The sequence below is a fragment of the Electrophorus electricus genome, chromosome 7, assembly GCF_041902795.1.
Source record: "Electrophorus electricus isolate QZ-2024a chromosome 7, ASM4190279v1, whole genome shotgun sequence".
NCBI lineage: Eukaryota > Metazoa > Chordata > Actinopteri > Gymnotiformes > Gymnotidae > Electrophorus > Electrophorus electricus.
Genome location: NC_137503.1, coordinates 27,479,623 through 27,507,287, shown reverse-complemented (window position 1 = coordinate 27,507,287; position 27,665 = coordinate 27,479,623). Strand labels below are relative to the sequence as shown.

The 27,665-nt window shown below is 48.2% G+C and overlaps 1 protein-coding gene across 7 annotated transcripts in view; it reads right to left on the bottom strand.

Annotated features, from left to right (window-relative positions):
- Positions 1–17,021, bottom strand: part of myt1la (myelin transcription factor 1-like, a) — a 41,583-nt gene extending 24,562 nt beyond the window's left edge. For 4 of the 7 annotated variants that reach the window (XM_026999010.3, XM_026999014.3, XM_026999015.3 and 1 more), the window contains exons 1-5: positions 16,729–17,019; positions 6,608–6,722; positions 6,351–6,405; positions 6,035–6,068; positions 4,549–4,611 (exon numbers count right to left, since the gene is read on the bottom strand). In XM_026999010.3, coding sequence (XP_026854811.2) covers positions 4,549–4,611; positions 6,035–6,068; positions 6,351–6,405 — 152 coding nt within the window. In that variant the 5' untranslated portion in view covers positions 6,608–6,722; positions 16,729–17,019. Of the gene's footprint in view, positions 1–4,548; positions 4,612–6,034; positions 6,069–6,350; positions 6,406–6,607; positions 6,723–16,728 lie in introns of all 7 variants that reach the window. The other 3 variants (XM_026999013.3, XM_081717772.1, XM_081717773.1) reach the window with 3 other exon arrangements.
- Between the last annotated feature and the right edge of the window lie 10,644 nt (positions 17,022–27,665).

The following is a 27,665-nucleotide window of genomic DNA, read 5'->3' as shown; positions in this document are numbered from 1 at the left end:
CGTGCGGGAGAGGGCGAGCGTGGCACTGTCAAACCTAAGGAGGCAGCTGCGGCATTCAGCTACACCGAGCCCTCCTGAAGCTTCAGTCGGGAGGGCAGCACACGGGCTTCCGCACATGCTGGACAGTGTGAACGTCTGGTGGAGCAGCGGTGTGAAGGCAGACTGTAGCGGCTCAGAGGCAGACTAATGTGAGAGAGAGTGGAAGGTATGAGGCAGGGATCGAGGAGCAGGTAGACATGAAGAACGCAGGGCTTTGCTAGGACCCACGCGGCAGGTGATCACACACATACACACACACACACACACACACACACACAGGTATGTACATTCGTTCAAATGCCGGAGACATCTGGTAGAGCTTCTCAGTTGAATAAACAGTTTGGGGACATAACATACCAGTCACAGATAAACAAGCCCTCTGCATGTATAGCAAAGAAAATGTAGAAGGCCTAGACAAGCAAAGCCAACAGACCACACAGTCTCCATCTTCTAGACCCAGAGAGAGAGAGAGAAAGAGAGAGAGAGAGAGAGAGAGAGAGAGAGAGAGAGAGAAGGAGGGAGGGAGGGAGGAAAAGATGGCATATGCCTCCCACACAGTCCAGAGCCCATCTGCTGGTGTGCTGATGGTTAGTAACTAACTAGCACGCAAACACGATTTCTCCGTGCTACATTCAAAGGTGTAAATTACTGCTTGACACTGTAATTTAGATGCCTGTATCTATGTCTGCTCATAATTTCGAGCTTTATTCAGGTGCGCTGGCCAGCCGCCCTCATCGGTGCTGGCTGTTTAGGTTTTCTCGGCCTGTTACTGCACTTAAGGTGCCATGTCTCCATTTGATCGGCGTACGTTTCGCATGTGGCAGCGGGGGAGGGGGTGGCCTTCCGCACCCAAAGCTCTGGGAGCTTTTTCTCGCTCGTGTTGTGGCCTTTTGCTCTGTCTCATGTGCTCCTCAAATTTCAGTCGCTACCTCGGATTTAAAGATAGATTAAAAAAAAAAAAAAAAACAAGCATAAAAGCCTGCCGCTTGTAGCTCTCACAAAGAGGTAGAGGGCAGGAGGGTATGGGGCATGTTCATCCTCCTGTCGAGAAGAAGTGGAAGGGAGAGAAACACAGGGAGGGACAGAGAGAGAGAGAGAGAGAGAGAGAGAGAGAGAGAGAGAGAGGGTCATAACTTCACCACTCGCTGGCCTTCGCCACCAGCTCTTGGCTCAGTGCCCATCCTTTTAGTGAGTGCTACCTGTCAGGCTCTGAATTATACAGCTCCAGGCTCGGGTCCATGTGAGTCATCCATCAGAGAAAGCACAGAAGGAGGAGAGAGAGGGAGAGAGGGAGGGAGGGAGGAAGGAGAAGGAGAGGTAGAATGGAAGGGTGGAGGAAGGATGGTGAAGAAGTGTGGGGCTGGCAAAATAACGAGCTGGAATGAGAGGGAAAGAGGCGAAAGGAGGAAGGAAACTGCAGAGATGGGAATGAGAGAGAGAGAGAGAGGGAAGGAAAGAGAGAGAGAGAGTGTGCGCAGCCAGCCCAGCCTTTTCAGCCTAACCTCAGCGGAGGTTACTTTAAACGCCAGTTAGACCAGAGGAAGCCCGGGAGCACGGGGCTTGCTGCTCATGTGGCACTCTGGGATGTTGTTCTCACAGTAGCCTTCCCACTACTTTTACATGGCAAAACAACATGGGCTCGACTCACAGTATAAAAGCAGCTGCCAGTTTCCCCAGGGACTCTGTGCATCACACCTATACAGCCTTCTATGAGATGCGATAATGCTGATACCATTCCCTGAAATGTTTAGACGCCAAATTACATATGACAATATCTAGTGTACTGTATGTTAGCAATGTGTCAGTATCTTCGGTCTTCACAGCTGTGTCTGTTTGTCTGCGTGGGTCTCCCTCTCTCTTACTCCAAACAGAACTCAGGCTGGCGAGACGCAGATGCCCTCAGCGTCCGACATGCCCAGTAATGTCTGGCCCTGCTAGGCTACTACAATGAATAATGCAGACACCCCGCTTTATAGATTAGTCCCTCGCCAGACGGAAGAGAACCTTTTGGCATGATCTAACCCTGCATGCACGCAGCGAGAGCCAGAAACAGCAATTGCTTTGTCATCATGGTTCCATGACTGGCTAGGGCACAGCAGATGCCGCATACTGTACAGGTGATACAGTGTCCTCGTTACGGTCGAGCTGCAGCGTTCCTGCGGAGCTCCCGATGTACGCGCCGGCCATCTAGACACGCAGCTTGAACATCATGGCCTCCCCCTCCCACTGGTGAGTAATTCAGCGTGCGCGCACACACACACACACACACACACACACACACACACACACACACACACACACACACACACAGACAAACAAATACACCCACACTAAAAGTATGCATGCAAGCACATACACACGCACATGCACATATGCACACTCTCATAAACACAGACACACATACACACATACACGAACGTCCCCCTTCTGAGTGAGAGGTCTGCCTGAGGCGTCATGTGTCTGCTGCAGAAATGCAGCTGTGACTGGCAGTTCACATGCTGACACCAGAAACACATCCATCAGTCTTTCCTTTCCTTTGGGCTTTTCTTTTCACCCATCGTCTCTCACGGGAATAAACAGCATAGAGTGAGGAGAGTTAAACATGTGCCCGCCCGAAAGACGGGTGCACCGCTGTCAAGCTGACAGACCCCCTGTCGATCGCCTTAGTGGACGCGGCTTCAGAGGGGGTTCACCATTAGGTGCCATTCCTCTTTTTAACAGATGCAGACAAATGAATTCCATTGACTGGCTGCCATGAAATCTCCCCTCACCAGGAAAGGAATGAAATGATGCCTTGCTTTTGTCTAAATGACGAAGGCTCGTGCAAGTAATTCAGGATCAAGTAGCATTCAGGCCCCATCGTGAAGGACAAAAGGCAAGCAACACAAAAACAAGCGGCTCGAAAGGAAACAACCAGCACGGTCCTACAAGAGCCCTCCTCGAGCTGATTAGCATATTAATGATGCCAGACTCGCTCGCATTCCTGAAACATGCTAATAAGAGGCGCGCGGGAGTGTCGGAGCGTAACGACTAGCCAGACAATAGCCAACCATTGTGCTCCCGCATCGCGTTTGCTTATCAGCAGCCTCTATTTCTCCAAGAGAGACAAGGTTGTGTTGCGTTTTGGCTTTATGGCAGGCAACGTGGCAGGCTACAGGCTAATTGGATGTCAGTTTTCTGGGTCTGCTTAAGATTTGAGTCAACGAGACAAGCTGCTGCTCTTGGGCAGAAGGAGCCAATCAGAATAAAGAGCCACGACCCCACCTCCATATCTGGTTTAGCGGGACACACCCAACAGAAATTTCTCCTCTTTGAATTCCCATAGAAATTTCATGCGTTCACAGAGAACACTACTACTACCACAAAGGTGCTGCTTTGGAATTTCTGCACTTTGCACAAATGCATGAGATTCATCCAACCACACAAAAAAAGCAGAGTACTAAACCCCACGCTTTACTGATATAACACTGTAGATGAATTTCACAAGTACATTTGTGTCAAAGACTTTAATCAGAGTAGCACTGTGACGGAGGCCGTCATGTAGGAAGGTTAAACGTGTGCTCTGACTGCTCTGGCCAGCTCGCTGGCTCTTTGGTCTGGTGGTCAGAGCTCATGTTTACCTCCTGTCAGACCTGGGATTGAGTCCTGGCAAAGAGGGCTACATTCAGCCTTTGTCACAAGGGCTACCTGGGAAAACTAGTCAGACTAGGACTAGCAGGGAAAACTACTTTAGTCAGACTAGGACTAGCAGGGAAAACTACTTTAGTCAGAGTAGGACTAGCAGGGAAAACTACTTTAGTCAGAGTAGGACTCCCTGGAAAAGCAGGCTATGGGTATAAGAAGGAACTTATTGAGCTGTACTTAAAGATAGAACTTGTGTGCTACAAAGGAGAAAGTTCCTCTTCACTGGCTAGTTTATATCTCCACAAGCTGGCTTCTGCCCCAACCCCAAACTATAAGCAGACACACAATGTTTTGTATGTATAATAGTAGTGTCTATATTGTTATAGAATGTATTTATTACAAATCAGGCCTTTGTGTAAAGTACACTATGATCACTTAAATAAGGTAGAGAAGTGAGTGAGGAACTACAGACGTTTTACACATCATTACGTTATATACATCTGGCTGTTGTGCAATGAGTGTGTCATAGTGATTCACAATACCAGTGTAATAGCTGTGTGAACAGCACTGTGTTATAAAAATGTTATGCTGAAAAAGGGAACAATTACAATAGCCATTTGAGTAAATGCACGAGGAACTTCGGAATAGGCAAAGTTCCATCCTGGAAGGATTTCCCAGACACTCTGCTTGCATTTCTCTTCTTTATGGAGCCGATCTGGCAAGGCCCAAATAAGTTAACCAATACCTGGAGGAAATGCTGACTATGTGAATGTGAGGACATATCATGCCTAGTTCTGAATACACAGGAATCCTGCTGGGAGGCAGAATATGACCTTGATCTTGTTTGCTCTCTGGTGAGCGTGGCTGGTCTGCTGTAGGTCCTACCTCCTGTGTCTGGCGTATTTACCCCTCACATGTCCACTCCCGTCACACCCCGGTGTGGGACAGCTGTGGACAAGAGGAGGAAAGCATTAATGCGAAGGCTGGTGCGCACACACACATTCACATGCACATGCACACACACTCCACCCACACAATGTACAACACACACACACACACACTCCACCCACACATTGCACACCACATACACACACGCACGCACGAACATACAGACACACACACACACTCCACCCACCCACCCACACACACACACACACACACACACACACACACACACACACACACGCACACACACACACACACACACACAAACAAACAGCACTTGATTGCAGATTTAGAGAGCTCCTGTGTCCTCCAGCTTGGTGACGCACTAGGCTGTATATTTCATATTTCCTACCTGAGTCTGAGGCTGCTCTATTTAGCCTATCAGCTAGCTAAGAGCTGAAATACTGCCAGATTTGGAATCTCTGACCTGCTAGGACATGCAGTCATACTGTGTATGTTAGCCCAATCCCCCTTATTCTGCCACCACAGACTGTCTAGAGCACACTGCCATGCATCACCTTCAGAGCCTTCAGCAAATGCTCCACTTTCTATTTTTAGCCAAACTAATATATCTCTGCCGCTGATTGGCAATCCACCAACTGAAGATCAAGCTCTTGGTCTTACACATGAACGTCTTAAGACTTCTGGCCATTACTAGCATTTCTTCTGTTTTCCACAGAGGGATGCTGGCCATGTGTGTGTATCTGATCAAAACCAGTGACCCATCCATCACTGGTATTATGGAAGCCATGGACGCCTTTGGCTACAGAGTGCGATCAGAGCGCCGAGGCAGCAGCGCATGGTGGTAAGGCATTAGAGACTAGAGGGCTCTCTAATGGCTCATCTATTTGCTCAGTCGTGTAATACAGGGGAAACAAATCCTGCCGTGGCTTTGCGCCCATATACCACACTCTGACCTTTTATTCTTTTATGATTCTTCATGATGGAGACGACACTGTTAAACCAGACGCCAAGATCGGAGCTGTGGCTCCTTAAGTTGCGTAAACAGGGCCTGATGAAATTTCTCTCCAGCCTCGGGGAAGAGCAGTCCATTCACTTCTATTACGACGCATGATTTAATTAGGAGAACAGGGATATTTACCAATATTAATTGGGAGAATCATATGTTCTCACCGAAGGCAATTAAAAGGGATGGTTTATTTATAGATTGTAGCCATGGCACGAGTGAGTCACTTCGAATGATATCGGTTAGCAAAATTACTCGCTTGTGTGTCACCCGCCTTCTTGTTGAACCTCCTTCACTAGGCGTGGAAAATAAAAAAGGTCATCCTGGATATTGGGTGAATTTGCCACGGCTATATGCATTTTTGTCCTTGAAAATCATTCGATTATAGCCACTTCATAGTCACGGAATGTGACACGCAGAGTCCTGTTTTCACACTCCTTTCACTGCGTCTGAACTAACCTGAACAGCTCCTGTGCTGCGGTCTCCACGGCAACTAAGAGGAGAAAAAAGAAAGACAATTAAAGAGAGCAAACATCAATATCAGCTATATCATACTAATTTTATGTTGCCCGATCGTATCGGTAACACCATCGATATTAGTCTGCAAGTGAAATCAATAGTGTAGCTACAGCGCTGCTGAAAGCAGTGATTTTTCCTTATTAAAGGGCCAAATACAACGCGGTTATGGGGAAGAAGTGGTCGAGACTCCCAGATTGGAAGGAGCTCGTTTCGGGTTCCAGCAGTAGCGGCGGCCGAGGCGTGAGGCGCACCATACCTCGCACACCTTTGGATCGCGTTCGATGGCGTTTCTCGGCCGCATCCGCCTCCATCTGCGGGAGAGAGTCGGCCATCAGCATGCTATAGCTTTACGTTCTCCTGCTAACCCCACTCAAGCTAGCCTTCATGTAGAAAGCCTTTCTGTGAACGAGGGGGGGAAACCTGGATTCTAAGGTGTCTGCCTTTCTGTTATGTGTCTGTGAGCTTCTGGACCAAAGAGGGGAATGGGGGGGGGTGAACTGCGGGCGGCCCTACCTGAGATTAGCTGAGTGAGGGTGGGGTAGTGGTGGCTAAAGCTCTCCTCCTGTTCCGGGCTGTGGCAGAATGGTCCCTATTGCGATGTTCAGAGCTCCTCCTCAAAAGTCATTTTCTGGTTTAAAAAAGAAAAAAGAAAATATCCACAGGTGATTTACCGCGAATAGTGCTTTTTGGATATAGGTCATTTTATTTAACGTATTAGCAAAACAAACAAAAAAACTGCTAACCAAACAGCAATTATGAGAAACTGGACAAAACATACACGCACACACACACACACACACACACACACACACACACACACACACACACACATGCATGCACACACAGTGCTATACCCTCTCACTTCATCCACCCTATGAGCCAACACTCATATTGTGTGTTTCACACTAAATCGTGTTACTGCAATAGACTGTTGATTTTGTGTGCATGTGTGTGTGTTGTTTGGTACCAAGGCCGGCGGAGGTGCCCTGAAAGCTGTTCAGTAACAACAAAAAAGTCCAATTCATTTCTTTTGAAAAGGCAGCCTTTGTGAATGGCACACACCCTCTTACCAAACACACACACACACACACAGCCTCCATCTACTGACATATCACTCATGCTGGATGTAGAATGTGCTCATTCTTTTTTTCTCCAGGTCAAACCAATGCAGATGAGCCTGGGCACCGTCATCCTCTGCTGGCTAGCCTGGCTCTGCCTTACGTGGGGGAACACTGGCTGTTTGCTATTCTTGCCAACCCCCCATCTGTCTCATATAATATGATACAGTGCTCCCCTGCACAAAGTGGGGCATGCAGCTTCACATTCCCAAAGCAGCCTGTGTAGTCTTTTTGCTCTGTGCCATGTCTCTCTCTTTCTCTCTCTCTCTCTTTCTCTCTCTCTCTTGCACTCTCTCTCTCTGTTTCTCTCATTATTGGGTAGATGATAGAGAGACAGAGGCAGGGGCTGCTGCCTCAAGACGTTCAGCTTGCTGGCTCAAAGCGCAGTCTCCCCATGAGAGCCTTGCTCCCCTGCAGACCTGTCCTGTGTTAGTCCCTCTCCTTCCTAGCAGATGCTGAGCCAGTCTGACTCAGACAAGTTCCCACGTCCGAAGGACAAACGCTGGGGCTTTTTCCTTTCAGTGGTATTCCTGTTACTCTGCTCACTCAAATGTGGCCCGTGCATCTCAATACAAAAGAGGATAGTAGACCTGAGTGTGTGTGTAGGGCGATGCGCTCTGCACGTTTGCCCAGATCAAGCATCGCCTGCAGAGGGCTCGAAGTGTTACCACTACATCACTACTGCAGGTGGAGTCCTACCACTATATCACTACTGCAGGTGGAGTGTTACCACTACATCACTACTGCAGGTGGAGTGCTACCACTATATCACTACTGCAGGTGGAGTGTTACCACTATATCACTACTCCAGATGGAGTGTTACCACTACATCATTACTGCAGGTGGAGTGCTACCACTACATCACTACTGCAGGTGGAGTGCTACCACTATAACACTACTGCAGGTGGAGTGTTACCACTACAACACTACTGCAGGTGGAGTGTTATCACTACAACACTACTGCAGGTGGAGTGTTACCACTACATCACTACTGCAGGTGGAGTGTTACCACTATATCACTACGGCAGGTGGAATGTTACCACTACAACACTACTGCAGGTGGAGTGTTACCACTACATCACTACTGCAGGTGGAGTGTTACCACTACAACACTACTGCAGGTGGAGTGTTACCACTACAACACTACTGCAGGTGGAGTGTTACCACTATATCACTACTGCAGGTGGAGTGTTACCACTACATCACTACTGCAGGTGGAGTGTTACCACTACAACACTACTGCAGGTGGAGTGTTACCACTACAACACTACTGCAGGTGGAGTGTTACCACTATATCACTACTGCAGGTGGAGTGTTACCACTATATCACTACTGCAGGTGGAGTGTTACCACTATATCACTACTGCAGGTGAGTGCTACCACTATATCACTACCGCAGGTGGTGTGTGCGCGTGCGTGACCCCAGATCTATCCTGGCTCTGCAGGCCATTTCCGCAGTCTGTTTATCTCCTTGACATTCCCACAGAACAGGCTTCTCAGACGTACAGATCCAAATCCTTATTTTAAAGCAACATTAAGTTATATTTCAGTAGTGCGAGTGGCCCTCAGTCAGGCAGGAACATCACACTTTTATGTGATGTGACCAGTAAAATTTGCTTGACTGGCTAGTCCATGTCCTCACCTCAGATGGCACCATCTCACCCTACGCCCTTAGCCGTCCATGTGTCCTCAGCCATCACTCTTTTTTTTACTTTTTTGGGGGTGGCCTCACACTGCTGAAATGAAAACAAGCCTGAACAGGAAGCCTGTGTTCCAGCTACCGCTCACCACCCGAGGGGACGGTCCACGCAGGGGTGTGAGGTCTGACTGGCTGTGGCTGGGCTCTGGAGCAAACACTTTGGACTTTACCTCCACCTGCGTCACATGGTCTGACTCAGCCCCTGCACGGGCGTCTGCATGAGCGCGCGTCTGGGTCTGTGCGTACATGTGTGAGGGTGCAGGCATGTGGGCCCTCGGCAAATCAGAGATGTTTGCACAACCACGAGCAAGAACCAGACATCAGGGCTGTGGGTTGAGGCTAATGGGGCTGTTTCTCTCTTTTAATCTCTCTCAGGACATGATCAACAGACCTATTCGTGATTAGCCACATGATTGGTAACGGAAGCTGAGATTATAATAAGAACGCTGGCCGCCGGTGAGACCCAGGGTGGGAAAGAACAGCTGAAATTAGACTAGAATATGAGTCAGTTCTGGCAACATTCATGAAAGTAAGGTTCGAGTACACAGAAGTACTGGATGTACTTGTCTGTCCAGGAGCATCATACCAGTAAAAGGCTGAGGTAGTTTGTGGTGATACAGAAAAAGAAGGTGCACCAAAGAATATCCAAATCTAAATACTGTTACTAGAGCTTTGCAAATTCCAATAAGACTGACACAGTGAGGGCCTCTCCATCACGGAGAGGTGGCTTCCTCCACGGTGAATTGCATGGGCATTGTCCATGAGGGCCTTCTCCTCCACAGTGGGAATCAATCATCTCCCTCTCCAACTCCCCAGAACTCCATCTCCTCTCTCTCGCTGTCTCTCTGGGAGTCCAGAGGTGTCGCTCCCTTCCATCAGGATGAGGGGAGTTTTAATTGCCGTTCCTTTGCGCGAGGCTTGCTCGCGCGGAGAGGAGCTCATGCCACCAAGCCTTAATGATGCCTGGCAACCACAGGAGATCTGACCAATGCGTTGTCAATGGCAACCGAGGTGCTAGAAGTTTTCTCCCACAAAGACAGAAGAGGCGAAACCTTCCTGAGATGCTGCATCCATGGAGATACAGAGAAGGAGAGAGAGAGAGAGACAAGGAGAGAACACCTGGACAAAGAAAATCTTTGGCCACACTGATCTCTGCGGGTGCAGAGTGGAGGGCCCCAGCCTAGGATGACTGAGGCTGGTCCTCTCAACTTGTCATTAAAGCTAAAAGTAGGTAGGCATAGGTTTGCAGCCTATGGCAATGTACCTATGAGCACACATACAGTTTCCTTCTGCCATGAGCTGCACTGCAACCAAGGACATTTGAGGAGCAAAATCAATAAACAGTGGCATACTCTTTAAAATGCAGCTGATTGCATCTACTCTCCACCCACCAAAGCTGTCCTCACCGCCAGCAGTGCAAACACACACTTGGAGATGAAGACCCTCATATAAGCACTCTCTGAACGATAAAGCACATCCCTGTGCTCCAAATAAACCTGAATTAGTGCCCTGCTATGACACGTAATAGAGGTGGAAATGTCACAATGAACTTCGCGCCCAGTGTGTTCACAGTACCAGCTGCCTCGCTGCTCTGTCGGCCTGCGTTCACAGCACACCTGCTAATTACAGCGCCTTGCCTGCACCACAACAGCCTACAGGGCTTGCTACGCCTCATCTATGCACATTCGGTGTGTGCATTTGCATGTGGATTTGCAGGTTTCGTAAACGAGCTCTTGTACTGACTCGTTGTGCGTCCCTTAACCGAGGGACAATGCTTAGTCTCTGGGTCTCAGTTTAGGTCCAGACTCAGTCTGGTCTGGGTCTGCACTCTAAGTTTGGTTTGGATTCATGCTCATTCTGGTTTGCTGCAGGAAGCTTGAACCGCGCACACCGCCTCTTCCTGGCCATGGTGGAACTGCCCTCCGAGCGGCCACATCTCTCTCTGGCTCTGGCGCCATGCGGCAGGCATTTAAATGATCCCTCCTCCGGGCCTGTGCCGGAGCGAGCAGTGGTGTCTGGCTCGACGCTCCTGATTGTGTCTCCCGGTTCGTCACGAGCGAGTCCTAATCAGTGAGGCAAATCAGGCCAGATTGGGCCGAGATGGGGAGGAAATAGGATTTTAATCAGCATGCAGCTCGCTGCACCGGCGCTCCTGTCTGCCTTAGTCGAAGCGCATTTAGAGACGGAGATGCCACGGAGCAATCAGCTAGACCTCTGCAGCATCCCACCGAGAAGGACGTGCTTTAATTACCACCAGCTAAGGAAGGATCCCTCTCTCTCTCTCTCTCTCTCTCTCTCTCTCTCTCTCCCTCCCTCCCTCCCTCTCTCTCTTTCTCTCCCTCCCTTCCCCTCTCTCTCTCTCTCTCGCCATGCTCGGAGAGAATATGGGCTTGCGGCCTCACCATAATTACACGCAATAATGTGTCATTTTTATCCAACTTCCCTCCTTTATGAAAGGACGACAAAAAATTACTCATCTTGTTAAAAACCCATTTTCAGCGCCGTACCTATGTGTGGTGATGGGGAATATGCTTTAATGTGTGCTTGGAGGCTCGTGCTGCCGTGTTGTGTAGGGGCATTTGGCTGCATTGAATAATTAGCGGTGTGTTTTAGCTGAGTCACCGTGCTCGGGGGTCCGTCCTGGACTCTAATGGAGGTGTTGCCTCATATCGCCCTCCGCAGATCCGTCTCCAGCGAGCAAGTTCTGTAGCAGCCCATGTGAGGTATGGCGGCTTGTGTGCGTGTGTGCCATGAGTGTGTTTCCCTGTGGTGGGCATGCGTGTGTGTGCGTGTGTGTGTGCATGTGCGTGTGTGTGTGTGTGTGTGTGTGTGTGTGTGTATGTGTGTGGTGTGCATGGGTTGAAAAAATAACAGCTCTCCCACCTTATGACTCATTCTGTGAACTAGCCTGTCCAACACTCCCAAGTAGTGTCTGGAAAGAAAGCCTGGAGCCAACTCCTTAGTTTGCAAGCTGATCATTCCTTACGCTGCATGTGTGTTTGAAAGAGGGTGTGTACACACACGTGTGTGTGTGTGTGTGTGTGTGTGTGTGTGTACGTCAGCCCTTCATTTGTTGTACTCACAATAGGCCAGTGAGTGAAATGTCCTCCTAACTGGTTGGCATGACTGGACAGCCTGAAAGTGGAACTTTATCGAACCTTGGTGCGAACCCTGTTAGTAGCTGCTCTTACATAACTCAGAGCGACTGCTGCACAATGACAGTTGAAGGTGACAATGGCAGAGGAAGCATAGAGTACACGCTCCAGACAGATGGATCATCTCAGCATGAATTAGGCTTATGGAGACTATTTTTAAAGATTAAAATAAGAAGAGCGAGAATAACACGGGGGAAAAAACCCGCACGATTAAATGTATAGTTTGTCCTGTGGCATCCCCATGCTGTAATGCACACCTAATTATGTCGGTTAGCCCGAGTGAATAAAATGGATGTTGTCTTGTTCGGGGTGCTGAACACATCAGCTAGACGTACTCCATCACACTTTTGTCCGGCACAGGTACTTTCTTTATTCTGGTAATACACCATTACTAAAACAACCTGGCAAGCCACCTCGATGTCTGTAATCACGAAACACCTGCTCATCCCCATTTAGGCTCCCTAATGTACTCCTCATCCTTTTTCTTCCACTTTACGAGGAGCGCGGCTAGAGGAAAGGAGCTGTCTGACCTCCGCCGAGCAGGGCTCAAATAATCACCCTGGATTAGTAATTAGGAAAAACGCCCCGGCTCACGTACACGGGCACAAAGGGTCCTTTTTCTTTTCCGAGAGCCGCGACGATGGAGCTTCCTGTGCCTCAACCCTTTCATTCCATTTTTATTTCCACTAAACAACAGGATGGTGGTCTCGGCATGGCTCTGAAGATCAGGTAGGGGGAGCTTCTCTTAGGCAGGACTGAATCAACATCCTGCTCGTCAGATGGCCGTGAATACGAATTGTGCTTTGAACGCACCTGCTGCGAAATCTAATTGGGTTAGTGTACCCACGCCAGCAGCCCGGAGCCGATCGTTAGCATCGGGGAGTGGTGTGCGCCACGTGGCCGCGTACCCCGGTCGCATGCTGGAGCGCGAAGACGCCCAGTGTGAACCGGGCCAGAGCGACCTGAGCTGGGATGCGAAATTGCCGGCCCGTACAAGGATGGCTTCAGTATCTCTTTCTCTCCGCTCCTCTTCTGGACCTCGAAATAATTGGACTGTAAGCGAGTGGTGGAAGAACAAAACAAGAGAGCTGACTTCAAGAAGCTTCTAAACATTTAATTACATATGGTGCAGGCATTTAGTATATTAAACTCCAACTGTCAATAACCAAACCAAACTAAGGATTCTGTAACAAACAGTATCGTGGGACGGTACTGGCTGTTATAATCAAGGAGGTGAAGTCATGTGTCTCATATCTACCACAGGAAGCTGACCCAGGTGAGGCCTGTGGCAAACTCCAGCTGTTTGCTGAGGGTCAGTGCCAAGGCTGAATTGTTTACTGTGCATGCCTGCCTCTGCTGGGCATGCTGGGATACAGCCACGACCGTCCCTGTTATTTCTACATACTCTCTCTCCCTCTCTCACTCCCTCTCTCTCTCTCTCTCTCTCTCTCTCTCTCTCTCTCTCTCTTATTCTTTTTCCCTCCTCAACTAGGTCACAGCAGTGTGTCACATACGTAGATGAGGACTTCCCATGGAAACGCAATAGGAGCATAGCATCATGTGAACGACTATTTCCTTTATGCAAGACAACCACTCCGGGCTCAGCACAGAGAACTGGCCCTTAAAGAACCCACAGTGTTTCCATCTGCTTTTCCCTTGGTTTTGATCTCAACAATACAAATCCCCAGGATGAGTTTTTTCCTGTCCTTCTACGGTTCCACCCTTTATCAGGCACGGTGAACATTCCACTACACGCCTGCTGAGATGTGGTGTGCTGGCTGGCTCGCTGCTGGAACCACTGAGGTCATTGGGACTTCAGCTTTAAATCTTCTTGCATAGTTGCAGATTCACTGGCCTGCAGAATATGTTGGAAGAGTTGGGAGAGAAGAAAAAGTCTATCCTGTTGTTTTAATGTTTTTTTCTGACCTTCTTATGCTTAGTGAAGTTTCATTGTTTGTTTATTTCAGTCAGTGCCTGCTCAGAAACTCAAGGCAGACTTATATTAGGCCAGGAGCTGATTTAGTGCAATGTACAGCTATAAAAAAAGCACTGGTAATGAAACTGATTTCCATTTTTCTGACTGACTCAAAGAGAGTCCTGTCGAATACCCTAAATTAATTTGATGTTACCTTATTATTAATGAAATTTCTACAATAAAATTTTGGGAGTTGTGAACAAAACCATAGCCTCCAACCATTATGCTCTAGATATAGAGCACAGATCATCAAAACCATCAACTCTGACAGAAGGAGAAACACTCTCCCAGACTACTTAACCACTGCTATAAAAACTATACTTGGGCTTGAAGACAAATGTGTCATGACCCTAATGGGACACACAAACATTAAGGCCTATGAACCTTTAGGGTGGGTGTTGAGAGAGCCAGGGCCTGAGTAATACTGATGCATTTAATGAATTGGTAAAGCATTCGTTAAATCAGGTTATGGCAGATGGCAGCTGTCTCACACGAAACAGCAGTTTAGTGTAGTATATGTTGCATAGTTTAATATATATTATAAAGTAGAGCAGCTCAGAGGAAATGCAAATACTTTTCACCTAAAAGTCCATATAATATGAATATTGTGGTAATTACAATAGTATTGAGCAAGAAGAATTTTAAATTCCTAAGATGAAGTGTGTATACAACAGGTCAGAAATTCAATTAGATAATTGTCATGCATGTACATTATGCGCTGCTGAAAACCTATCCACTTGCTATTGTTCCTCCTCAGCTGCCTTCACCAAAGAGGCTATTTTTATCCAAGCCATTGCTACGTATCAGACTGTGTGTGTGTGTGTGTGTTTGAGTTAGGGTGGGGGTGTAGGTGTTCATTAAGCTTGTAACATTGTGAAACAGGCTAGGTCTCTCTCTCTCTCTCTCTCTCTCTCTCTCTCTCTCTCTCTCTCTCTCTCTCTCTCTCTCTCTCTCTCTCTCTCTCTCTCTCTCTCTCTCTCTCTCTCTCTCTCTCAGCCAGCTATCTTATTAATGACTCACTGAGCCTGGCTGGCTAAGGCAGGGAAACCCTCTGGGGTCATGGAGCTTTTAGACAGATAATTCAAATCTGCTCATAAGAACCCATAATCAGCCTCATACCAAACCTTCTGAAATTCATAATCAGGTTCTCATTAAATATTCTGCCTCAAAATTCATAATCAACCTCATAATCAACTCAAACCTAGCCAAAAATGTATGATCAACCCAGTACTCTTGAGTCAGACTTTAACCCTTTCACCTCCAGGATCAGCGGCAGCTCAGCGGTGCTACACTTTTTGCTGCATGAGAAATCTTTCTTCAATCTTTACATTCTAACAGTAACAACAAACAAATTGCACAGCATTCAAAAATAATTTCACCCAACTATATTACATAAATAGTCATTTTAAAATAACAAATTTTAAACGTGTCAAAGTTTAGCATGGCCAATAAATAAATAAATAAATAAATAAATAGATAAATAAATAAATAAATGGCTACTTGTCCAAACACGTGGCTAAGTTAAGGCTTCAGATGAACCTGCACTTGGCCTGCAAGGCAAGCAGCGTTTGACTCCAACACTGAAGCAGGTGCACTGAGCACTTTCTGCGAGTTCTGGGGAAGTGCAGCTGAGGCACCAAGGCATGAACTCTGTTTTCCTAAACAGGCAGCAGCCGCTGCAAGGAGTCGCGTATCTCCATGCAGAAGACACACATCCGCATTCAGCAGGAGAGTCTCGGACCTGCCCGCTCTGGAGTGTGTGTGCGGCAGGGAGCCTGTGCTCCCTCCGGCATGGCAAACACAGCCAGGCAGGTTCACCTGCGCGGTAAAGGGGAACCCTGACAGCAATGCTCCTCCCCGTCGAAACCCATGCTGAAATGCTTGCTGGTATAAATAATGGATAACAAGTCTCCTCCGGGTTGGAAACTTTGACACAAAAAAAGGGGCATTTGGTGGGAAAGTGTCTCATTTGATTGGTTAAACCAAGGAAGACGATAGCTGTAGCTGTTCAGGCATGAGAAACTCTTGTGCCTACACATCATGTATAATTGTACATCACATATGTGTAATGCAAAGGCAATACACATTCTCCAAATCTGATTTATATCCCACATGCCATTAGTTTAGATTTCAACATGCCTATGATACTCTGTATAAGTTCTCCCTTTGTTTAAAAGCACAGACAAGTTTTTATAGCAAAAGGTAAGTTGAACTTACACTCAAGTTCAAATTGCTGAACTTTCAGAGCCACCCATTCTTTTTTTCCTCAGAATACAAAGTTACCTCGTCGATGCAGTTATGAGCCATGCAACACCCCCACAGACGAGTGCATAATGGAGGCTGGGGTAAAAATTACTCTTCAGCTGACACAAAAAAGTTATGATGCTGTCAACAAGCAAACGTCACTCTTCCAAATACCAAACATTAGCCATAACAGTCAACACCTCAGTGTGCTGGAATGCATAAGTGACTTCTTCATGGATGTATGTTTCTTAACCCCTTTCTCCACACTCGGCAGCATGCTTACATATATGCATACAAATGTGAGCACATGCACTTACACATACATGTACACCCAGACACACACACACACACACACACACACACACACACAGCAACTTCAGCTGGATTAGGAGAACGAACAATGCCAGCACTGCAAAACAAGAAGTGAACAAAGTGAAACCTACTGAAATGGCGACACTGTCTTTCTCTCTCACACTGCCTCTCTGTGTGCCTCCTCTCCCCCGTAGCCTGAAAGTCTGCGATCGTTTCTCTCGTCCTTTCTCTCTCTCACTCTGCTTCTATCCCTCCCTTATTGTTCACTCTTTTGCTCCTCTCTTCCCTTGTTCTATCAGTCTTTCTTTGTCTGAGCTCTCTGTATTCCGCCAGCACTTGGAGAGATGGAGGGAGATGGAGCGGAGGTGCGGGGGAGCCGCAGCCTCTCTGGAGGAGAGAGAGAGAGAGAGAGAGAGAGAGAGAGAGAGAGAGAGAGAGGGAGAGGGAGAGAGAGAGGGAGAGAGAGAGGCAGACAGACAGGAAGGAGGGGAGTGAGAGATGGAGAGGAGGGAGGGAGCTGGGAGCAGAATGTACAAGGCAGGAGGGAGAGAGCGCGAGCGCGAGCGAGAACGCGAGCGAGATTAGAGCGCGAGCGCGAGTAGGGCGCGAGCGCGAGTGAGATCGCGAGTGAGAGCGAGAGTGTGAGCGAGAGCGTGAACGAGAGTGTGAGCCAGAGCGTGAACGAGCCTCTACAAGCGGCGCCACACTGCAGCAGCATCGGAGCGAGTGTGTGGAGGACGGAGCAGGCACACGCACACACATGCCTACCTCTCTGCCCACTCCATCAGGCTGACCACTGACCAGCCACCCTGCACGTACACGGAGGCAGAATAAGAGAGCGGTAAACCCCACCACGGCACGTCTACTCCCAGTCTGTGAGAAATCAGGCAACGGAAGGCAGCCTGGATGCATTCACCATTTCATATGTATCCCCTCTCTCTCTCTCTTTCTCTCTCTCTCTCTCGCTCTCTCTCTCTCTCTGGTTTTAATTCAGAGCAGTAGTCAATCTGTTCCCTGTCCCTCCCAGCCTAACTCTCTTTAGACCACAGCACCCGCATAGCTGGGAGACTGCAGAAGTGGGAGAGAGAGAAGGAGAAACAAAACGGGAGAAAGGGCAGTGTATGAATCCAGCCACAGAATGTACGAGGACGGCCTCTGCTCTCAGTGCTGGATGTGCCTGTCTGGGTTATGATTTCTTTCTTTTTATTTTGAGGGGATGTCTAATGAGAGACGTTGCTATCAAAAATAGGCCAAAACGCTAATTATTTGTTTTGTAGACTGGCGGACTTTAATCTGCAAATTAAAGGTATTTTTATTCTCACTGAGGATAAAATAAATACTGCATATTATTCAGATATCCGATTCTCCTCAGATGTGAATTCGTATTGTATGTTTGGACAGCTCCTGGTGCTGAGATCCAACCCAGAAAGCATAGCTCCTGGTGTTGAAAAAAAAATGGACAGCGCCTGGTTCTGAACGGCATAACAAGGGCAGATTTAGCACGGGAGAGCAGCAGCTAAACTCGGCAGTCTGGGGAGGGACAAACACCTCTTTACCGACGCCGCCCGAACAACAGACGCACGGGGCAACAGGGCTGCTTCTCATCTGCGTACTGTATATAATGGCAGCTGTCTTAGAAATGCCTCTCTAATCACATTAATAGGCTTAATCAGTGAATTAGCAGCGGGGAAATGTCAGAGTGTCCAGCGGAAAAAGGAGAGGCTAATTAATGGAAAGGGAGACCGGCTAAATGGCTAAAAAAGCAGGCGTATGAAGGGTACTCTACCTCGGCGCCACTGCTCGAGAGGGTCCACGGTAAAACGCACTCGTACGGCAATTACACACACGAACGCAGACGCTCATTAGACAAAAAGCATATGCACATGGCTCATAGCCAAGGACTGATGCACGCCGTAATGTGCATTAGCATTTAGGAGCTGTGCTAACTATTGTCTGGAACAGGGAAACTTCAGCGGTAATTACGAATGAATACGTCAATGTTTTCCGGGACTGTTTTGCGTCTGCTTGGAGAATGACTGGAGAGCTCGGGCCGTGTCATTTGGCATGCACACGAGGTCTTTTCTGTATTCCATGAACAGCCTTCTTGTCACTGCCTGGAAAACACACCAATCGATAGACACCACATGCATGCACAACCAGGCACCCACATAAACAAATCCACACACACAAGCACGCACACACACACACACACACACACACACACACACACACACACACACACACACACACACACACACAGAGAGAGAGAGAGAGCAAGCAATCACACCCCTCTCAAGGCTCTTTCGCATCCCCAGCATCAAAGCCTGCCATTTGAAGAAGCCTGTAAGCCTGTCTGGCGCTTCCCCACTCTCAGTATTATTCTGCAGGGGCTGCAGGGGCTACGACAGGACCCGTAGGCATCAGCCTGGGATCAGCTCCGCTCCCAGATTTTTACTGCTTGCACTTCCCCAGTGAGAAGGAAAGACTGCTCTCAGGTCAGAAGCTGGAAGCAGCGTGCCCGCGATGGAGGCGACAGGCACAAAGGAGTAGGGTGACTGGGAGCAGCTTCTTCCACGGAGGGTGGGGGTGGGGGGGTATTTGGGGAGGAGGCACAGAGAGGCATAAGCAGTAATTAAAGGAGATAGGCCGGGGAGACTGCGGGGCGGAGAGACCGGAGGAGATGCACACACATACACAGGCATGGGGAAAGAGCTGAGGCAGCGCTGTGTGTGTGTCTGTGTGTGTCTGCGTGTGTCTGTGTGTGTGTGTGTGTGTGTTTGTGTGTGTGTGTGTGTGTGTGTGTGATGGGGCAGACATACTTTCCCTGGCAGAGAAGACAAATGTAGAGTGATAGGCTGGAGGAGCCTCATAGGGGATGATTTACGTCCACAGACAGAATAGCTGCACACACACACACACACACACACACACACACATTCGTTCATGCACTTTGGTGCACCACTGTCTTAATATTTAATTTATTGATCTGTTTACTGTAGCTGTTTACTGTACAACAAAAACCTAAAATTCAAGAGGAAAATTAAAGATGTTCCCATAATATCATTTCAGGTTTTTTACACTGGGACATTTGCTCACACAAACATACACGCACACTATTGGCTACGAGTGCTGAAAGTACGAGTTCTAAAAGTAACTGAGAGTAACATATTAAAAACAGATGATAATAATCCTCAGTCGTTTTAACCGTGCTTATACATATGAGAGGATCCGTCTCCGTCTCCCCGTTCGGAGCATCTCCACAGGTCCATGCCTGTCTCTCGTCTCTCCCTGCCAACATTCTCTTGCCACGATGTGGTGGAGGGCGACCTTCCACCCGATCCCTGCCAAGCGAGGAGCGCTCGTCAGCCATGCAAATGAGCGCGCATCCATTAGCGCTGACAGATGGCCCACTGGCGCGCCGCTGACGGAAGAGAGGAGAGGGAGCGTTTCTCGCGCCCGCTCGCCGAAGAGACGGGTGGCGCGAGGTGGGCAGGAGCACGGGAGGGGCTCCCGCCAAACCTGCTCCGCCTCCGACAGGGAGCGGTCGGCCCGCACGGCTGTCGCTGGCATGGGGCTACTGGTGCCATTTTACAGTAGCAGGGGGTTGGTGTCTGCCTTTCTAGCCCCTATGTGTGTGTGTGTGTGTGTGTGTGTGTGTGTGTGTGTGTGTGTGTGTGTGCTTGTGTTATGGAGAAAGGTATGAGCATTTATTTCTTTGGCTGTGCTAGGGGCCTTGTTGTGTTGTTACCATATTGTGACTTTTGGCTCTGTTTTTTCATACTGTATTATGGAGATTTAATGAAGAACACAAAACATGAGTGTGAAGATTTTTTTTTTGCATGTTTTTGTGTTCTATTCTATTGAGATATTGGGATACAGTATATACTATAGCATGTACACACACACACACACACACACACACACACACACAAACACACACACACGCACGCACACACATGCACACACACATATCCAGAAGTAAGGAGGTTCCTTATTGTATTCCTGCTAACAAAATTCTCCTGAAGAGAACCCAGCTACAGAGAGCTACAGAGAGACAGAGTGAATGTGGAAGTGTGAGAATATCACTCCAGTCTCCCTATAGGAAATCTAGTTCCTAAATTAGCTGCAAATGGTTGTTCCACCCCCCGCTCCACCAGCACACCACCACACCTCCGCAATCTCACTGCTGTTGGGCTGTTGAACCCCAACTATCAATCAGTGGTGAGTTAGGTACCAGTGTGAAAGAGAGAGGGGAGACGTAGTGCTTGTGTGTGTGTGTGTGTGTGTGGGCACACGTGCATGTGTGTGTGCGCGCGTGTGTGCATGCACGTGTGTGCGTGTGTATGTGTGTGTGTGTGTTTCTCTTTTCTGCCTTCCTGGTTGGGGCTCATTTGAAGGCTATGGCTGCATGACCTACTTAAAGTGCCGGGCTTGAATAATGTATCTCACAGAAAGAGGGAAAAGAGAGAGAGAGAGAGAGAGAGAGAGAGAGAGAGAGAGAGACAGAAAGAGAGCGCAGCAGAGAGACAGCGGCAGAGAAACCCACAGTTCTCATTGCCTGTGTTTCAAATGTCTGTGTTGATAGCCTTGATCACCAGCAAAGATTTCTTCCCTCACAAAGAGGTTAAACGCGTCCAAGACTGATGTGGGGAGCGTGCAGAAGAGTTCTGACGGGATGAGGTGAGGCTTAACAGAGTGTGCGGGAGCTTGGACACAGGTGGATGGTGGCAGCGGTGCTCAGGGGACGAACCGCCTATAGACTGCTACATCTGACTCACCTCTGCTAACCTCAGCCCTGCCATATGCAACTGAGCAAGAGGTTTAAGGGGACCGCTTAAATATACTCTCACAGGAGTTAGCTTTGAATACATAATGCATAAAAACCTTCTCATATACCTCTGTGCTTCGGTTTGCTCGGAGGACAATGTGTAATTCATAAACCTGCCACGCGGAAGTGGTTCTGCCATTTGACCTGAACAACTAGTATGTGGAACCACCATGGAGACACATCCACAGTATGAAATGTGGAGGGTCTTGCTGTAGCTGACAGCATTAGCAACCATACGTGGTCAGTCTCGCCAGATATGCTAAAGCACACCAATAGAAAGAGAATGGTATGAGAAAAGAGAAAAAGGACAGCAAGCAAGAGCGACAGAGAGAGAGAAAAAGAGAGAGAGAGTCAGAAAGAACATTTCAAGGAGGAGGATGACAAACAGACAACAGACATGGCACATTATGTACAGGAAGGCAGAACAGACGGCAGATGAACAGACACCGAGAGTCAGAGCGAGCTCCTGTTCTGTCCCGGCCTGTCCAGGCCCCGCCCCCAGTGTTCCTGATGGCTGCCACTCTGTAAACCTCCCCAGCATCCACTGGGACGGCCACGTGCATGGACCGTTCACTGACCATGCGACTTCCGCGTGTGCTAGTCACTGATGGCATGCAGCTACCCTGAAAGACAGCAGGTGAGGATCAAAGTGGGGTGCAAAGTAGAGGATGTGATAGTCAGGGCCTTTAGTATATGTGTGTGTGAGTAATGTAATGTGGCTAACTGGTTGAATGTCACACGGTCAGGGCTGTTATTGGTCACATAAAGGGTAAAACACTTGCAGAAGCAGATGAGGGAGGGGCTTGGATCTATAGGGGCCATTTTGGTGCTTTCTTTATATGTTATGATGATTATGGTGGTTATGGGCTCGGCGATATAATGGAGATGTGAACTGATCATTCATGTCAGTGGCTCCCAGTCCTGGACTCCCTGTTCTGTCCACTTCAGCTGTTTCCACTATAGCTGGGCTGATTCATCGGCTAGTCACCCAGGAAGCCCGCTGAACCAGACACGTACGATCAGAGAAAGCGTGAAAGTCAGGGCAGTGGTTTGGAGAGCCGTGCATATGATGGACGCACATAGGCTGGTACCGCTGTGCACTTACTGTGGCAGTGTGCTCAGGCCCAGTGGAGCCCAAACACTCCAGTGGTCCTCCACAGTTTCTTCACAAATCCGCCTGCTGGGTAGCAGGTGTCGGTGCAAAGAACAACTCTGCGGCTACATGTCTGTTCTGGTGAGGACGAGAGGAAACCACACATGAAATACATCTCTCTCTCTCTCTCTCTCTCTCTCTCTCTCTCTCTCTCTCTCTCTCTTCCTCTCTGTCCCTCTCACTCTCTCCGTCTTTCCCTCCCTCTCTTCCAGGCTTCGTAGGGAGGTGAGAAAAAAGAGAGGTGGCAGAGGAGAGAGGCGAGAGAAGGGTGTGAGAGCACGGGAGAGACTTAAGCGTGTGAGCGTCGCCATGCTGACACAAATTTTGCTCGTCTTTTGACGGTGCTAACGCAGTTTTCAAATGCAGAACCTGCAAAGGTGAGCCACACTAATGCGTTGTTCCGAACAGTATGTGCTCAAGGCTGCAGCACATCTCCTGGGCGAGTGCAGAGCCGCTACCAGGCCCCGTGGTCCCACAGCCCGGCATGGAGCGGGAAAGCTGCGACGCTGGGGGGCCAAAGCACCTTGGCAGGAGCCACGGTGGTCACCTCCTTCAGCCAAAATAAATGTGTCTGCAGTCTGATGAGCTTTACAGCCATGAACCGCTACTCCCACACACCTGCTCAGCTCCATCCTCCCTACTGCTGCCTCTTCCTTGCCTCCAGCCTGTTTTTAAACCTGAAGGCAAAAAAGCAGTGGGGGACTGCTGGAAGGGATGATGACTGAAGAGGCAACTGATGCATATGCATGGGGGAAGTAAAGGAGATGAAAAGCGGGGCTTTCCCAGCAGGCTTCAGTGCTGACCTCTGTCCCCTCCTGAACACCTCTGCCCTGCTTCCCCAGAGAGCGCCGGCACAGTCGGATGCCCTCAGCCCTGCCTCAACCAGCAAAACCGCTCTCCTTCAGTGTGGAAGCTCTCCTACGGCATACTGCGTTGTGTTTCGGTACGGCAAACCATTCGGCAGTAGGACCAATGTTGCATTTAGGGTATTATCGCTGATAACACAGTTAGGAAGCATTGTCCAGGCATTCAGACTCTAATGAGATGTTCCAAATACAAATCCCACATTCTTCCCAGTGACATTATGCATTCCGACAGACAAACCACCAAACAGATTTAAAAATGTCATGCTAAAAATAAAATAAACATATAAAACATTAAAAAAAAATAAATAAAAGTGGAACATGCCTAAGATTCTAACAGTGAAACATTGTTGTTGAACTGGACTGAATTGTGCCACAATGTTATAACCGGCTGATATTACTGTTTAGGCACCTAGTTGAATTTCACCTCCTGATTGTATGTGTTTTTTTGTTTGTTTTTTTTACATTGGATGAAGGACTAATATATTGGTCAAAATGTCATGCTTTCTATATTATTCTATATTCTATATTAAATTCTATATTATACCCTTTCTAAGCAAGTGAGTGTGGGGACTATTTTTCTTTAAGTTGAAAGAACATTTTTACATATATTCACCTTACAGATATTCTGCAACATTGAAAATAAAATGTAATAAATGTAAGTTGAAAGTAGCCCAGGGAATCAGTTAACTAGAGCATCTCTGGACCTAGTATTGTGAGAATTAGGCAGAGAGTGAGGGGGCAAATCACCTTCTGAAACACGGGCAGAGAGTAGAGGGGGAGACTCTTCAGCATTCACCTTCGCTTACAAACCGCACCGTACGATCAAACTTGTTCCTCTTTCTGTCTGAGCGTTCTTTAGGTTGTTTATTATACAACTGTTTGTTTTGGATACTCTGACCAAAAAATAAAAACAGAGGGACAGAAATGGATAAGAAGAGATGGGAAATGGATTCCCTTCCAAATGAAGGGCAGTGGTGATGATGCGGACGACCTCATGCTGAAACTAGCCATATATACTTCTCCCGAGGTGTTTCTCTGGTTCTCCAGCTCATGTCCAAGGTCCAGGGGCACTCTGGAGCACTGCTGCAAGACTTTCCAATGGGAACTTGTAAAATGTGCTATGCTAGCATCTGCTGTTTAAGGGGCTTTTACAGCTACAGCTGATTGCGTGTTTGCGCACGTATACGTGTGTGTGTGTGTGTGTTCTCGGGTCTCGCTGCCTTCACCGTTCCTTGCCAGCAGACAACAGTGCTCAGACAGCCCAGTCCAGAAATACTCCCCATTACTCTGACTGCATGCCAGAGTGACATCAGCACATGGATTTTCTTTCCTCTCTGTGCTTTCTTACTTTTTAACCTGCTTCCATTGTCTCGCTATGGCTCACCATCTACACCAGAGCTTGTGGTCTTGTCCCACTCAAGGTCCAGCGTGCCTCGGCTCTTACCTTCCACACCTGGGAGAACGGCCCAGTGTCACAAGCTCTCGAATACAGTAATCGGTCGTTATTTCTAATGGCAATCACGCGACTGTGAAGATCGGGGAGGTAAGCTGGAGACAGAGCCGCTCTCGCGCGGTCACCCTCCGCGTCGGCCGCTCCGTATAGGGCCGTGCGAGCGGGAGCACGACGGGACTGTAAAAGCACGAGCTCCGTACCCTTGCCACACGCGAGCATGAATAGGGGATGGCTGCTCTGCGATCGTTCGGCATGCCGTAGATCACAGAAGAGAAGAGCTTGTCAGTCAGCCCTCAATCAGAGCAGAGCCAGGCTCTCGACACGGCCTCCTCTCTCCTTATTGATTTCCTTCCTTTTCATCTCGCCTGTCTGATGTTCACTCAGGATAGATGTGAGGTTTGGACCAGACCTGCTCGCCGCAAGCCTGTTTCTCATATTGCATACCACCACTCCCTGCCTGAAGAGAGGCAGTTAGTCCATAACAAAAGAAATAACACCGGGCACTTTCCATGTCTGTCCTCAAGGGGGCGATGAGGTTCGGAATCAATTCTTCATGTATTCTGAACTGGCAAAACTGCAGGAGCAGTTTAGAACTGTAAACATTTAGGGTTGGACACGCACAATGTCATCCTGTTTCTCTCTCCCTCCCGCACTCCCTCACGCACACAAACCCGTACGTACCAAAACAAAGGGGGGGGGGGGGTGGAAACGCCAGCGGATGTTGTGGAAGAGAGAGAGCACGGATAGAATGCGTAGACAGTGAAAGAAAGAAGAAAGACGCGGGCGAGGGAGAGGGAGGGAGAGATGGTTGAGTGAGTTGATAAATGAGGAGTCAGGCTGAGTGAGAGATGTGCATGGCTGGCTGGCTATTTGCTGCTGCTGTGTGAGACTCAGCCTACACCGGCAGAATGTAAAACAGCAGGCACACACAGGGGATACAGCGGCTGTCCCAGGCCCCCCTGCAGGCATCGAGACACACGCTCTCGCGCACGCGCACACCAACACGCATACACATATTCACAGAATCAATCCCACACACACGTGCAGACACGTGCATGCACACACCCATATACACGCGTGCCATGCACACATACATGCACACAAATGTGCTTGCACACACACACGCTTCCAGTTTCCTACTTGCGCTGGCATTTTTCACGCGTAGAATAAATAAAATCTATAATAAACCCACATTAGCAGGATTCCCAGCCGACTTATAACTCCTTATTACATACAATGTGGGTAAGGCATTTTGAACTTCAGTTCTGTGGATGCTGTGACATGTTTTCTGGTTTTGTTTGCTGTACCGCAACCAACTCAGCTTATTAAGGCTCATAACACTTGAGTCGTTAATGAGCTGAGTCAGAGCCCTGGGTTAGCCGTGTACTCCTTGTCACAGGAGGAAGTCCCTGGTTGTTCGAAACAATAAAGCAAAGAGTAAAGTTCAACTCTTTAGTGGTGGAGTAAACCTTTCAGACCTTTGCCATGTCTGTAGTCTCGTATGAAGATGCAGAACTTGCCAACACCCAGCGAATGTCGTATGTAAACTGTGGGCTGCTGCACGGTGCGCACGGTGCGCGGGTGACTCTACTGATCTGCTGTCCTACACACCCAGCCACAAGTCATTTTAATAAAAGTTCATATGATGTAATAATTAAATCGTGATTTGCTTAGTTTTATTGAGTTATTTTGACTTTTGTATGTATGTACTATATATAACAGAATCGCTATGTTTAAGAGTATAGTTTGATACGGTTATCTTATATACAGTTCGTTTTGGACTAATCAGATAATTTGACTGAGATATGATTATTTACGTATGTGGAAGGTTCGTTTCTAACTGGACAATCCAAGATAGGTACCTACAAATGTCCTTGAGACTGCATTAGTACCTAATAAAACTGAAAAGAGAAAGAATGAGAGAGAGAGTGTGTGTGTGAGAGAGAGAGAGAGAGAGAGAGAGAGAGAGAGAGAGAGAGAGAGAGAGAGACAATAAGAAGGTAAATAGTAGATGTGCTCAAAAACGCCTTTGGCCGCAGACATAAATATGAGTGTACCGGCGCATTAAAAAGTTAATTAATCTTAATTAACTTCTCCTTTGTCTCAAAGTTCTTTATTGCGGTCGAAATGATTTGCCACACAAGGGGAAGAGCTGGGCTGAGCCTAATGCTGTAATCAGCGGTCTGCAGGAGACCAGACGCTCGAGCTGCTGATTGCTTTTCTGACAGAGACTTACGTTCTGACGTGCACTTGGTTTTTTCTTCCTTCCTCTCTCTCTCTCTCTCTCTCTCTCTCTCTCTCTCTCTCTCTCTCTCTCTCTCTCTCTCTCTCGATCTCCTCCTCACTTGTCTACTTGAGGAACAATATACATCAGGCACGGTTTGAAACAGAAGACGTATAATCCAGAGGGAGGATCTGGCGCTTTTGCCTTGTGGGGCATTATTCCTCTTGAGCCCTCTGCTGTCCCTCGAACGCACGACTGAGCATGCCTGTGTTTCGGTTAATGGGGTTCTCTCACTGTCTGTTTTGCATGGCAATGTTAGTCGGTACTGGAGCACGCGAAAGAGAGTGCCGCCATGCCTTACGTGTGCGTGCGCGTGCGCTTCTATGTATGTAAGAGCGAGCGTGTGGATATAATTCCCTACCCTCTCCCTTCCTGCTCTGCTTGACTGTTAGAGAGCTGCCTACGTTCGGACGTGCGATGAATCACCAATTTTCAGTTGCGCACAAACAAGAAAGAACAACAGAAGGTTCCTCCTGATGCAGCA